Here is a 12,991-nt window from a genome sequence, read left to right on the forward strand (position 1 = left end):
GGCTGGAAACCACTACTGCCCAGCATGGGAGTTTTGCCCTATTCCCTTTCTGACCTGGGCCAGTTCACCCCTCCTTAAGCAACCTGGTGGTCCCCCACTCCAAGGAGGTAGTCGAACTGATGTTGAACTGAGTGCAGACACCCAATTGCCATAGTGGACTACAACCCAGAACTCGTGAGCTCAACGGATGCTCCCACCTCAGCCTCTCGAGTAGCTGGGACTACAAACACGTGCCACTGTGCCCAGCCCATCATTGATGCCTCATTGTGTGCTAGGCACTGTCCTCAATGTATAATTTTTTTTTCTTTTTTGAGACAGAGTCTTGCTCTGTTGCCCAGGCTGGAGTCCAGTGGCACCATCTTGGCTCATTGCAACCTCCGCCTCCAGGGTTCAAGCCATTCTCCTGTCTCAGCCTCCTGAGTACCTGGAATCACAGGCAATGCACCACCACGCCTGGCTAATTTTTGTATTTTTAATAGAGACGGGGTTTCGCCATATTGGCCAGGCTGGTCTCAAACTCCTGACCTCAAGTGATCCACCCACCTTGGCCTCCCAAAATGCTGGGATTACATGCGTGGCCTGGCCACTCATATATAATTTATATCTGTGACTCACTGTGGCTTGTGGAGGATACAGTGACAAACTGCCAAAGTCTTCCTCCAGCCTTTGAGGCCCTGTAAGATATGGAAGGCCCATAGCCTCCCTTATCTCACATCCTCGCCTTCCCATCTCTCTCCATAGCTTCATCCTCATCAACCTTCTGGTTCCCCAGGAATATGCTAAACTCAAACCAACCTCAGGACCTTTGCACTTGCTCTTTCCTCTGCCTAGAAATCCCCTGCCTCCCAACTCCAGGCATAACTGCTTCCTTCTTGTTTTTCTCTTTCTTTCTTCCTTTCTTTTCTTTTCTTTTGAGCTGGAATTTCACTCTATCACCCAGGCTGGAGTGCAATGGCTTGGTCTCTGCCCACTGAAACCTTCACCTCCCTGGTTCAAGCAATTCTGCCTCAGCCTCCCGAGTAGCTGGAATTACAGGTGTACACCACCATGCCTAGCTAAGTTTTATATTTTTAGTAGAGACAAGGTTTCACCGTGTTGGCCAGGCTGGTCTTGAACTCCTGACCTCAGGTGATCTGCCTGCCTCGGCCTCCCAAAGTGCTGGGATTACAGGTGTAAGCCACCGCACCCAACCCTTCTTGTTTTACACATGTCAGCTCAAATATCACTTCCTCAGAGGTAACTGCCTGGCTCTATGGTCTCTAAATGAGCCTCCTGCTCCCTTTTTGATTATATTATCCTGTCTGTAAACCTTCTTGCTCTGTTGCCCAAGCCGGAGTGCAGTGGCATGATCATAGCTTGCTGCAGTCTCGACCTCCTGGGCTCCAGTGATCCATCTCAGCCTTCCAAGTAGCTGGAACTACAGGCGTGCACCACCATGCCAGGCTGACAAAACATTTTGTTTTCACCGGGTGCGATGGCTCACACCTATAATCCCAGCACTTTGGGAAGCCAGGGTGGGCAGATCATGAGGTCAGGAGTTCCAGACGAGCCTGGCCAGCATAGTGAAACTTTGTCTCTACTAAAAATACAAAAATTAGCTAGGCATTGTGGCCTGAGCCTGTAGTCCCAGCTACTTGGAAGGCTGAGGCAGGAGAATCGCTTGAACCAGGGAGGTGCAGGTTGTGGTGAGTCAAGATCGCACCACTGCACTCCAGCCTGGGCAACAGAGCGAGACTTCATCTCAAAATAAATAAATAAATAAATAAATAAATAAATAAATAAAATACAAAAAAATTAGCCGGGCGTGGTGGCGGGTGCCTGTAATCGCAGCTACTCGGGAGGCTAAGTCTGGAGAATTGCTTGAACCTGGGAAACAGAGGTGGCAGTGAGCCAAGATTGTGCCATTGCACTCCAGCCTGGGCCACAAGAGCAAGACTCCATCTCAAAAGAAAAAAAAAAAAAGGAAGAAATTTTGTTTTGTAGCGGCACGGTCTTGCTTTGTTGCCCAGGCTGATCTCGCGCCCCTATAATCCCCCTTCCTTGGCCTTCAAAAGTGCTGGGAATTAACAGGTTGTAAGCCACTGCCACACTGTTTCTGTATCATCATCTCGAAAATGGTGATTAAAATAGGGCCTTTGCTGGGCGCAGTGGCTCACGACTGTAATCTCAACACTTTGGGAGGCTGAGGCGGGAGGATCACTTGAGGTCAGGAGTTACAGACCAGCTTGGCCAATATGGTGAAACCCTGTGTCTACTAAAAATACAAAAATTAGCCAGGCATGGTGGTGCACACTTGTAATCCCAGCTGCTGGGGAGGCTGAGGCACGAAAATCACTTGAATCTGGGAGGTGAAGGTTGCAGTGAGCCAAGATCATGCCACTGCATTACAGGCATGGCAAGACTGAGTGAGACACATCTATTATTCCAGCACTTTGGCAGGCCCAGGCCAAAGGATCACTTGAGGCCAGGAGTACGAGACCAGCTTTGGCAATATAGCAAGAGCTCCTCTCTACAAAATATTTTTAAAATATAAAAAAATAGGCCGGGCGTGGTGGCTCGCGCCTGTAATCCCAGCACTTTGGGATGATGAGGTGGGCAGATCACAAAGTCAAGAGATCGAGACCATCCTGGCCAACATGGTGAAACCCTGTCTCTACTAAAAATACAAAAATTAGCTGGGCGTGGTGGCACGCGCCTGTAGTCCCAGCTACTCCGAAGGCTGAGGCAGGAGAATTGCTTAAACCCGGGAGGCGGAGGTTGCGGTGGGCTGAGATTGCACCACTGCACTCCTGCCGGGGCGACAGAGCGAGAATCAGTCTCAAAAACAAACAAACAACAACAAAATAGGGCTTTTGGTGAGGATAACTCAGTGTTTTGCCCATAGTGACTGCTGATTAAACGTTAGGTATTGTTATTTATTTTGTGTATGATTGTTTACCTCTTGCATTGAATGAACGATTCATGAGAGGAAACAGGTTCACTTAATCACTCCTGAAACTTCAGCACCTAGAACAGAGCCTGGCCCGTTAGGCACTCAGTAAACATTTTTGAATGAAAGAATGAGGCAGGCACGATTATGAGACCCCACTTTCCAGATGCGGAAGTGGAGCTTTTGGGTCACGAAACCAGACAGTGGAGGAGTCAGGATTCAAACCCAGGTCAATCTGGTTCCAAAGTTTCTACTGTTTGTCTCTGTGTCCAGAGGGAATTCTTTTTCGACTCTCGACTTCACTTCTCCTGACTATACTCTAGGTGTTTACCCTCGTTGGAGACTTGCGGAAGGCGGTCCAATATTCTTGAAATCCATTGTCGGGTTTTCTACCCTCCCCTCTTCCCCCACAACTTTCGAGCCATCTCTGCCTGACACGCGGGCTAGTCCAAGCCTCACAACTGGGCCTGTGCCAAAGCCCGGAGTGGATAATACGGTTGTGGGAGGCCACGGCTCTAAGGGCGGAGTTAAGGGCCTGGGGCCGCAGACAGAGTGGTGGGGAAGTTTGGGGAGGGACTAACAGACCGCGGGGGGAGGGGTTTAAATTCCGAGGGCGGAACTAATCCTATAAGAAGGTCCTGTCCAGAGCTCTGGAGAAGTACTATACTATAAACCCTTGGAGGTTCAGGGGGCGGTGCTAATGATTCTGTGGGCAAGAATAAAACTTTAGCACCCGCAAGATTCCGGGGGTGGGGCTAAGAGCCTGGGGGTGGGCCTAGATGTAATAAACAAGAGCTCCCTGAGCGGGTTTGGGGCTGTAAGTTCGGGCCCTGGTCTTAAGGAGGGAGCTTTTGGAAAATCCAATGAAAATCTGAAGAGAAGGTTTTGGGGATAGGGGAGTGACTACCTCCAACCCATCCTCCTCCCGGAGCTCGGGGCTGCGCTTCAGGCTGAAAGCAGGAGAGGCCTTGCCCCTTCCAATCCCTCTGCATCCCTATTGGTGGAAGGCCCTGCGCGACAGTCTCTCATTGGTTCTGAAACGGCGAGGAGGGGGGTCTAGAGAGAAAACACTCTGGTTGTGGGCGGGACCAGACGGTACCTAGGGGGATCTGGGCGCAGCCAATCCTGGCCCGAGGATTGTGTTGGGGGGCTTGGCAGGGGGGTGTCCTACCCCCCTTTCTGGGCATCCTGGGGGATGACCCCAGCGCCAGGCCCGGCGCCGGCCGCCTGATGCCAGGCAAGCTGAGCTGGGGATGCTGGAACGAAGGGCGTTGCTATGGCAACGGGAGGCAGGGCCTGGTGGGGGGGACCGGGCCCGAGCTGGGACCGGGGGGGCCGGCGGTGGCTGTGGTGGGACGATGGCGGAGCGCGGCCCGGCCTTCTGCGGCCTGTACGACACGTCCTCGCTGCTGCAATACTGCAACGGTGAGACCCCTCCTCAGTTCCGACCTTGGCCCCGCCCAAGGCTGGACCCATCTCTTCTTGCCCCAACCTCCTCCTTCCAAGTCCCCATCCCCCTCCCTTGCTGAAGATCCCCCTTTCCTCTCCCTCAGCAGCACCCTGACCCAAGAGAAGGTCCCTGGCCCCCAAAACCCAGATCCCAGCCCCCCGTCCACTTGGATCCTCCGCTACTCCAGAGGTGGCTAGACGGAGAGGAGAGAAGGGCAGAACACCAAGGAACCAGGGATTGGAAGAGGGAAGGACCTGGGAGTCGACTGGGCCTGGAACTCTGCCCTTTCTCCCTTCAAGCTTCTGGAACGCTCCCCTATCTCCGTAGCAGGGGGACAGACAGAGGGGGTGGGGATGGATTTGGTGTTGAGTTGAGGGCAGAGTGTGGGACTGGAAAGGGACAGTCAGAGGACTTTGCCTTTAGGATACCTCCCAAATCCTCTGGCCCTGGCCCTCCCGTGCATTAGGACCATCCCTTCTCCCTAGACAAATGCGTGTGATACCAGAAGGGCCACTGTGGGTGTCAGGCTCAGGTGAAGGGAGATAGGAGAAGAGGGGAGTTGGGAGGGAAAAGTGGGAAGTGAGGCCTGGTCTCTGGGAAAAAGGGCTGAGGATGGGGGGATGGTCAGGAGGGAGCAGAGGGCTTGAGTCACAGGGATGGGGATGGTGGAGGTGTGGGGGTTGGCAGGATGGGCTGGCCAAGGCCTGACAGTGCAACTGGCCGCTCTGGGTGGGGCACAAGTGTCAAGATGAAAGCACCTCTATTTAACTCAGTTTGGAGGTTCAGCCCTCTGGGCACACACGCTAGTGCCAGGGACCACTGGAATTAGCAGGGGACCCAGAATGCTTATTTTGTCCTCCTCTGTCCCTCTAAGAGCCAGAATGACAGGGTGGCCATTCCTGGGTTGAGTATGGGTTCTTCCATTGATCGGCTGTGTGTGCATGTAACAAGTAACGTCACCTTTCTGGGTTTCAGTACCCTTCCTCCTCCTCTCCTCCTAAAATGGATTATGCCACTACGACTACTAGAGTTGCCAAAAGCATTAGGTATCATAAAAATAGTTAATCCTATTCTGGATTTATCGAGCATCAACATGAGCCAGGAACGCGCTAAGTGTTTTGTGTGAGCAGCGCCTGGCACATGTAAGCTCACGGTATCAGATGCCATTTTTTTCTGGTCGTATTATTAATGGTAGGTAGGACCAGGCTGAGCAAAGGAGGTGACTGGGTCCCCCGCCCCCACCTACTGGCTGGGTGATCTTTGGCGTGTCTCTGCACACTCCTGCTAGCCTCCTTCCTTAGTTTCCCGTTTGCAAAACTTGATGCCAACAAGACCCCTAGAGGTTTCCCACTGTTATGAGTTCTAAGTGCTGACGGCTCACTCCTTCTGACCTCAGGAGGCTCCCACCTCCCACTGCAGGTCCAGGCACCGGACCTGGGAGGCGCTGAGTTGGGGGCAGGGCGGACAAGCCTCGGCAGGCGATTGGGCTACGGCGGGGAGGAGGGAGGAGCGGCGGCTGCACTGCGGAGCCCAGAGGGCCAGTTGGGCGGCCTATGGACGCGGGATGGCAGGTGCGAGCTCCACGCCCTGTCCCTGTCTAAGCTACCACCTTTACTTCCACCAGGCTGGGAACCAGGGCTTCCTTGGTTGTGGTCAGCAATGAGTCTGGGTATGAGTATTCTGGGGGAAAAGAGGGAGAGGGACCCCTTGGGTCTCCGCCCCTCCCACTTTGGGAAAATGAGCGGGGTTGGGGGGGCCACTCGGGGAGTCATTTTGGTTGCATCCATAGGCTGGAGAGCCAAATCTGGGGCTCGGGGTAGAGGCGAAATAAAGAAGGAAAACAGAAAAGAGGAATGCCTGCTGGGGAAGAGTTTAGGTGTCATCTCCGTCTGCATTCTCCCTTGGGTCTTCTGGGTCTGCGATGCGCTGCCTGCAACCCCCAAGTCCGCCGCCAGGGGCCGCCGAAGCTCTGTCCTTGCAGCTGGCTCTAGGGTCGAACCCCAGGGTGAGGAGAGGAGGGGACATGGGGAGGCTAGGCATGACCTTTTGACTGGGAAAGTCTTAGAAACAGTGAAGAGACGTTGGAATTCATAACATCATCTTCGTCGGAGGATGTTGGGGATCAATTCTAGAACTTTAGTGTCATTAGGAGTAGGTTAGTGTGTCATTTTGCAAATGCTCTTATCACTCATAGATACTTAAAGTCTTAGTCATAGAATCTTTTTTTTTTTTTTTTTGAGACGGAGTCTCGCTCTGTCCCCAGGCTGGAGTGGGAGTGCAGTGGCGTGATCTTGACTCATGGCAACCTCTGACCCCCCGGGTTCAAGTGATTTCCCTGTCTCAGCCTCCAGAGCAGCTGGGCCTACAGCCACACGCCACCACGCCCGGCTAATTTTTTTTTTCTTTTTCTTTTTGTATTTTAGTAGAGACAGGGTTTCACCGTGTTGGCCAGGATGGTCTCGATCTCCTGACCTCGTGATCCGCCCGCCTCGGCCTCCCAAAGTGCTAGGGTTACATGCGTGAGCCACCGTGCCTGGCCACATCTTAGTCATAGAATCTTAAAGCCAGAGCGAGAGGCTCCTGGGTTCACAGAATCTTAGAAAATAAGAGGGAAGGGACTTCCCCAAGGTCACAGGGCCAGCGCGCTGCAGCAGAGAGGAGTGTGGGGATGGGTTGGAGAGCGGTGGGGATTTCCTTCCCCCTTCAGAGTCCTCTTCCTTGGCCCATCTCCAAGTGTCCCAGCCCCAGGTAGCGGGACAGGAAAGGGGCGTGGCTGGCCCCCTCGCTTAGACCCAGGAAGGCGGGAGGGACCCGTTGGGTACTGGAGCTCCTGGGTGGCCCTGCAGCCGGCACTACCCCGTCTTCCAGATGACAATTTGTCGGGCACGAGCGGTATGGAAGTGGACGACCGCGTGTCGGCGCTGGAGCAGCGGCTGCAGTTACAGGAAGACGAGCTGGCGGTCCTAAAGGCGGCGCTGGCGGATGCTCTGCGTCGCCTGCGGGCGTGCGAAGAACAGGGAGCTGCGCTCCGCGCGCGGGGCACCCCCAAGGGCCGGGCGCCTCCGCGCTTAGGCACCACTGCCTCGGGTATCCCCGTTAGACTGGAGGGGTGGGATGGGGAGGACCGGGGCCTGGTCCTCATACTCACCCTCTTCTGTCCCCGTCCCTCCAGTGTGTCAGCTCTTGAAAGGCCTTCCCACCAGGACGCCCCTTAATGGCTCGGGACCCCCGCGGCGCGTGGGTGGCTATGCCACGTCCCCATCCTCTCCCAAGAAGGAGGCGACCTCCGGGCGCAGGTAAGGCACAAGGCCGGGACCCCCAGCCTCTTCCAAGACCTCGTGGGAGACAGAGGTGGTTTGTTTGCCTGAGCTTCAGCAGCAGAAGGTGCAGGGAGGATGTCGCCCGCTCACGGCACTTGCCTGCTGGCCTCGAAGGCTCTGCCCCCAACTGTGTGCTCTCTTTTAGCAGTGTCCGCCGCTACTTGTCACCAGAGCGCCTGGCCTCGGTGCGCCGCGAGGACCCCCGCAGCCGGACCACATCCTCCAGCAGCAACTGTAGCGCCAAAAAGGAAGGGTAAGGACTGGGGCGGCGTCAAGCAGCAGAAAGAGATAGGGAGGAAGTGGTCGAGAAATGTAGTCATGCCCCAGGCCACGAGGTCGTAACCTAGAGTGGGGCCAGCTGGTTCAAATGCGGGGACAGTGCCAGAGCCTTGGAAGGACCAATCTTGAGGTGGCACGGTAACAGAGGAAGGTCTGGGAGGGCGGAGTCAATATTTGAGGGGCGTGGCCAGAGTTTTTAGGAGCTGGACAGTCAGGTCTACAGGGCGAGGAAGTCAGGGAGGAGCTTGGCTTATGGACGTGGTTATTAAAGTAAAGGAGAGGTCCCGTTGAGTTTCAGGGATGAAGTCAAGGGAGCAGCCACTGAGTTTCTGCAAGGAAAGAGGGAGTCTGAGAAATTTAAGGGTGCGGCCAGAGTGTTCGCCTGGGAGAAATTAAAACCTGGGGTACGGGGTAACAGAGGCTGAGACCAGGTGGAGGCATGCCAGATTCCAGAAGCCCTGACATCAAAATCAGGGGACACTGCCTGGTGGAAAAGGGCGTGGTTTAAAGGTTAGGCGGGGCCGTAGGGGCATGGTCAAATGCAAGAGGTGGAGCCAACTTGGAGGCCTCGAAGGTACTCAACTAAGGAGTACGTGAAAATGGACGAAGGCCGGGCGCGGTGGCTCAAGCCTGTAATCACGAGGCGGATCACGAGGTCAGGAGATCCAGACCATCCTGGCTAGCACAGTGAAACCCCGTCTCTACTAAAAAATACAAAAAACTAGCCGGGCCTGGAGGCGGGCGCCTGTAGTCCCAGCTACTCGGGAGGCTGAGGCAGGAGAATGGCATAAACCCGGGAGGCGGAGCTTGCAGTGAGCTGAGATCCGGCCACTGCACTCCAGCCTGGGCGACAGAGCGAGACTCCATCTCAAAAAAAAAAAAGAAAATGGACGTAGTCAGAATGCCTGGCGGGCCGGAGAAGGAGCTTTGCGGGGAGGTAGCAGTCAATTCTCAAGCGACTGAGTCAACTCAGGGACAGGGTTAGAAGGGAGCAGGTGGTTGAGATCAGAATGACAGGCGTGGTCAACTCCAGAGGCGGGGCCATACTGAAGATCTGGACCAAGTAAAAACCTGAGGTTATAATTCTAGCAGTTTGGGAGGCGGAGGCGGGATCATCGTTTGAGCTCAGGAGTTCGAGACCAGGCTGGGCAACATAGTGAGCCCTCGTCTTTACTAAAAATGAAAATAAATTAGGCCTGGCGTGGTGGCTCACGCATGTAATACCAGCACTTTGGGAGGCCTAGGCGGGTGTTTCACAAGATCTCCATCCTGGCCAACATGGTGAAACCCCTTCTCTATTAAAAATACAAAAATTAGCTGGGCGTTGTGGCGCGTGCCTGTAGTCCCAGTTACTCGGGAGGCTGAGGCAGGAGAATCACTTCAACCCGGAAGGCGGAGGTTGCAGTGAGCCGATATCGCGCCACTGCACTCCAGCCCGGCAACAGAGCGAGACTCAGTTAAAACAAACAAATAAAAAACAAAAAACAAAAACAAAAGAGAGAGAGAGAGAGAAAATAGCCGTACGTGCTGGCCTGAGCTTGTCGACCCAGCTACTTGGGAGGCTGCAGCGGGAGGATCACTTGAGCCTAGGAAATTCAAGGTTTCAGTGAGCCATGATCACGCCATTGTACTCCAGCCTGGTCGACAGAGCAACACACTGTATCAAAAACAAAACAAAATAAAAATCACCCTAAACCTGGAGTTATGGTGTAGTGGGCGTGGTCAGAGCTAGGAGGCCACGCAAGGGCAAGACCAAGGTCAAAAGTTGCACATTTCAACTCTGCTCAAATATAGCAAACACAAATACAGCGTCATGTATACTCCAGGCACTTCCCAATAATTAACCAATTTCATCCTCTCAACTATCCCCTGGAGGTGTGGGTTATCTTTATTTATTTATTTATTTAGAGACAGAGTCTTGCTCTTGTTGCCCAGGCTGGAGCACAATGGCACAATCTTAGCTCACTGTAACCTCCGCCTCCCTAGTTCGAATGATTTTCCTGCTTCAGCCTCCCAAGTAGCTGGGATTACAGGCGCCAGCCACCACGCCCTGCTAAGTTTTGTATTTTTAGTAGAGATGGGGTTTCACCACATTGGCCAGGCTGGTCTTGAACTCCTGACCTCAGATGATCCGTCCGCCTCGGCCTCCTAAAGTGCTGGGATTACAGGCGTGAGCCACCGCGCCCGGCCGGGTACTGTTATTATCCCCATTTTTAAAATGAGGAAACCGAGGCAGAGGTTGGACGACCTATGTACACTACTAGGAATTAGCAGAACGGGGGTTTTAACTCAAGAAGGCGCGCTCCGGAGTCCGTCTTCTCAACCACTCTCCCTCACCCACCCTGAAAGAACCTGGGATCGGGAGTCCACAATCCGGGATGTGTGACCCGGTGGGACCCTCCGGCTCCAGGGGCGGCCGTGGAGGGCGGGGCAGGGGCGCGGCGGTCCGGGCGCCTCCCAGGGCCGGAAGCGGCAGAGCCGGTCCCGGCTCCACCCCCGGCCCTGAAGCTCCGCCAGCCGCCGCCATGAGTAGCTTTGGAGCTGGGTGAGACCCTTTTGCAGACGACCCCCCATCTCCTCTCCGCGCTCCCGGGGCTTAGATCTCAGGTCTCCCCCATCTCCTGGGGCCCAGGCCGGCGTGGGGACACGCCCCTTCCCTTAAACTCTCCAGGTTTCTCCCGCTGCTTGACGTTTGGGGTGCTGGGGGACTGCGGGTTGGGGGCGTTGGGAGCACCGTGCTGATTAGGAGGGAAGGTTCCTTGGTGACTCCCTTCTTTCAGGATCGCGTCCCTGCCGCTTCGTGCTGTGTGATCTTTGGCGATCACTGCCTCTCTGGGCCTGTGTCTTAGGCTCTGCAAGATCAACCGAGCAAAGCACACGGCCTGCAGAGAGGCAGCGCTCTGCCCCTTACTCGGCCCCGTTTTCATCGGAGACCTCCGGGGAGCGGTGGGGAGGAGGAATGGTTTCTCCCCTTTTCTGACCTGACTGCTAAGACCTTTTGTTTTTCTTTGTCCTTTCCTGACAGCAAAACCAAAGAAGTTATCTTCAGTGTGGGTGAGTGGGGAGATGGGGAAGGGCTTGGTGGAAGCTTGCTTGCTGGGGTGACAGGCTGGAGCCAGAGGTCAGGAATCCTGGCTACTGGGTCTTTGCCTTTCTGGCCTCAGTTTCCTTGCCTTTAAAAAAAAAAAAAGCTGGAAGAGGAGAGGGAATAGGGATGGGACTGGTGTCAGTGCCTGACCTCTGGGGGTGTCCTGGCAGAGGATGGCTCCGTGAAAATGTTCCTGAGGGGCCGCCCTGTGCCCATGCTGATCCCAGATGAGCTGGCACCCACCTACAGCCTGGACACACGCTCGGAGCTGCCTTCTTGCCGGCTCAAGCTGGACTGGGTGTATCCTTTTCTGGAATCCCCTCAGTGCTCCCATCTCTTCAAGAGGAAATAGAAAGGCGGTCAAGGCAGCTTAGGCCTGTAATCCCAGCACTTTGGGAGGCTGAGATGGGAGGATCGTTTGAGGCCAGGAGTTTGGGACCCGCCTCGGCAACACACAAAAAAAGGTACAGCACGTTCAAGGGCTGTGTGACCAGAGTGGGAATGGTGCATTTGAGCAACAATGAGTTGGGAATGGCTGGGAGCCTGGGTTTTGGAGTCTGACAGAGATGGGATCAAACCCCAGTCCAGCCCGTAGCTGGCTGCGTGACCCTGGAAAAGTCGCCTTGACTCTGTGTGTTAATTGCCTTCTCTGAAAAATGAATTTCATGGCCGAGGCGGGAGGATCACCTGAGGTCGAGTTTGAGACCAGCCTGACCAATATGATGAAATCCCGTCTCTATTAAAAATACAAAAATTGGCCGGGCGCGGTGGCTCAAGCCTGTAATCCCAGCACTTTGGGAGGCCGAGACGGGTGGATCACGAGGTCAGGAGATCGAGACCATCCTGGCTAACACAGTGAAACCCCATCTCTACTAAAAAATACAAAAAACTAGCCGGGCGAGGTGGCGGGCGCCTGTAGTCCCAGCTACTCAGGAGGCTGAGGCAGGAGAATGGTGTGAACCCAGGAGGCGGAGCTTGCAGTGAGCTGAGATCCAGCCACTGCACTTCAGCCTGGGCGACAGAGCGAGACTCCGTCTCAAAAAAACAAAAAACAAAAAAACAAAAATTAGCCGAGCGTGGTTGCATGTGCCTGTAAACCCAGCTACTCGGGAGACTGAGACAGGAGAATCGCTTGAACCCAGGAGGCAGAGGTTACAGTGAGCCGAGATTGCCCCATTGCTCTCCGGCCTGGGCCACAAGAGCAAAACTCCATCTCAAAAAAAAAAATATATATATATAGACAGACATGCTGGCATGCTCCTGTGATTCCCAGCTACTCTGGAGGCTGAGGTGGGAGGATCACTTGAGCCTGGGAGGTCGAGGTTGCAGTGAGCCATGATTGTACCATTGCACTCCAGCCTGGACAACAGAGTGAGACCCTGTCTCAAAAACAAAACAAAACAAAACAAAAAATTCAAAATAATAATAACTCAAGCACTTACTATGTGACAGACACTGTTCTAAGTTATTCCAGGTATGAATTTGTTTTTTTACAACTAGTGGCCTCCGAGAGCTCTCCGAGGCCTACAGTTTGGAAATTATTATACCCCCCTTTCCAGATACGGAAACTGAGATTATAGATAGGGACAAGAATCCTGATTCTGGGACTCAAACTTTTTCCTAAAAGCCTACTGAGCTTGGAGTCCACACCCCAGGAATCCGGTCCGTGTCTGCTTCTCTCTGAGCCTTGGTTTACTCTTTGGAGGAGACAGGGTGGTTGGTGAAATGGCCTGGCCTTCTGGGAGCCCAGAGCCTTCTCGAGGCAGCTGGAAACGTCCCCTGGAGTCTGTCCCGAATGTCCTGCCAGTGGGGCTTGATAAGCATCTGATGAGAGGTGGCTGAGACTGCAAAAGCATGGACCTCAGATTGCTCCCCTCTGCAGTGACTGCAGGGCAGAGCAGTTTCCACTGGGTCAGGGTATATGT

The 12,991-nt window shown here is 54.2% G+C and overlaps 1 protein-coding gene and 1 long non-coding RNA gene across 10 annotated transcripts in view; one reads left to right on the plus strand and one right to left on the minus strand.

The window, feature by feature from the left end:
* The first annotated feature begins 4,003 nt into the window (after positions 1-4,003).
* EML2 (EMAP like 2) overlaps positions 4,004-12,991 on the plus strand; it is a 38,449-nt gene continuing 29,461 nt past the window's right edge. For 2 of the 9 annotated variants that reach the window (XR_002519002.2, XM_009194749.2), the window contains exons 1-6: positions 4,004-4,354; positions 7,248-7,466; positions 7,552-7,675; positions 7,848-7,952; positions 11,004-11,032; positions 11,237-11,366. Coding sequence is in view for 7 of the 9 variants with exons in the window: in XM_009194749.2 (XP_009193013.1) it covers positions 4,183-4,354; positions 7,248-7,466; positions 7,552-7,675; positions 7,848-7,952; positions 11,004-11,032; positions 11,237-11,366 (779 nt within the window). In the remaining 2 variants the exon portion in view is untranslated. Of the gene's footprint in view, positions 4,355-5,083; positions 6,049-6,101; positions 6,385-7,247; positions 7,467-7,551; positions 7,676-7,844; positions 7,953-10,431; positions 10,524-11,003; positions 11,033-11,236; positions 11,367-12,991 lie in introns of those variants that run through there. The other 7 variants (XM_003915725.3, XM_021931205.2, XM_003915726.3 and 4 more) reach the window with 7 other exon arrangements.
* LOC103880127 lies at positions 6,770-7,708 on the minus strand. Its single transcript, XR_001897761.2, has 2 exons — positions 7,528-7,708; positions 6,770-7,375 (listed from the first exon to the last, which is right to left on the minus strand). It is a non-coding gene; the product is annotated as an uncharacterized LOC103880127 (long non-coding RNA).

The sequence above is a fragment of the Papio anubis genome, chromosome 20, assembly GCF_008728515.1.
Source record: "Papio anubis isolate 15944 chromosome 20, Panubis1.0, whole genome shotgun sequence".
In the NCBI taxonomy this organism is placed as follows: domain Eukaryota; kingdom Metazoa; phylum Chordata; class Mammalia; order Primates; family Cercopithecidae; genus Papio; species Papio anubis.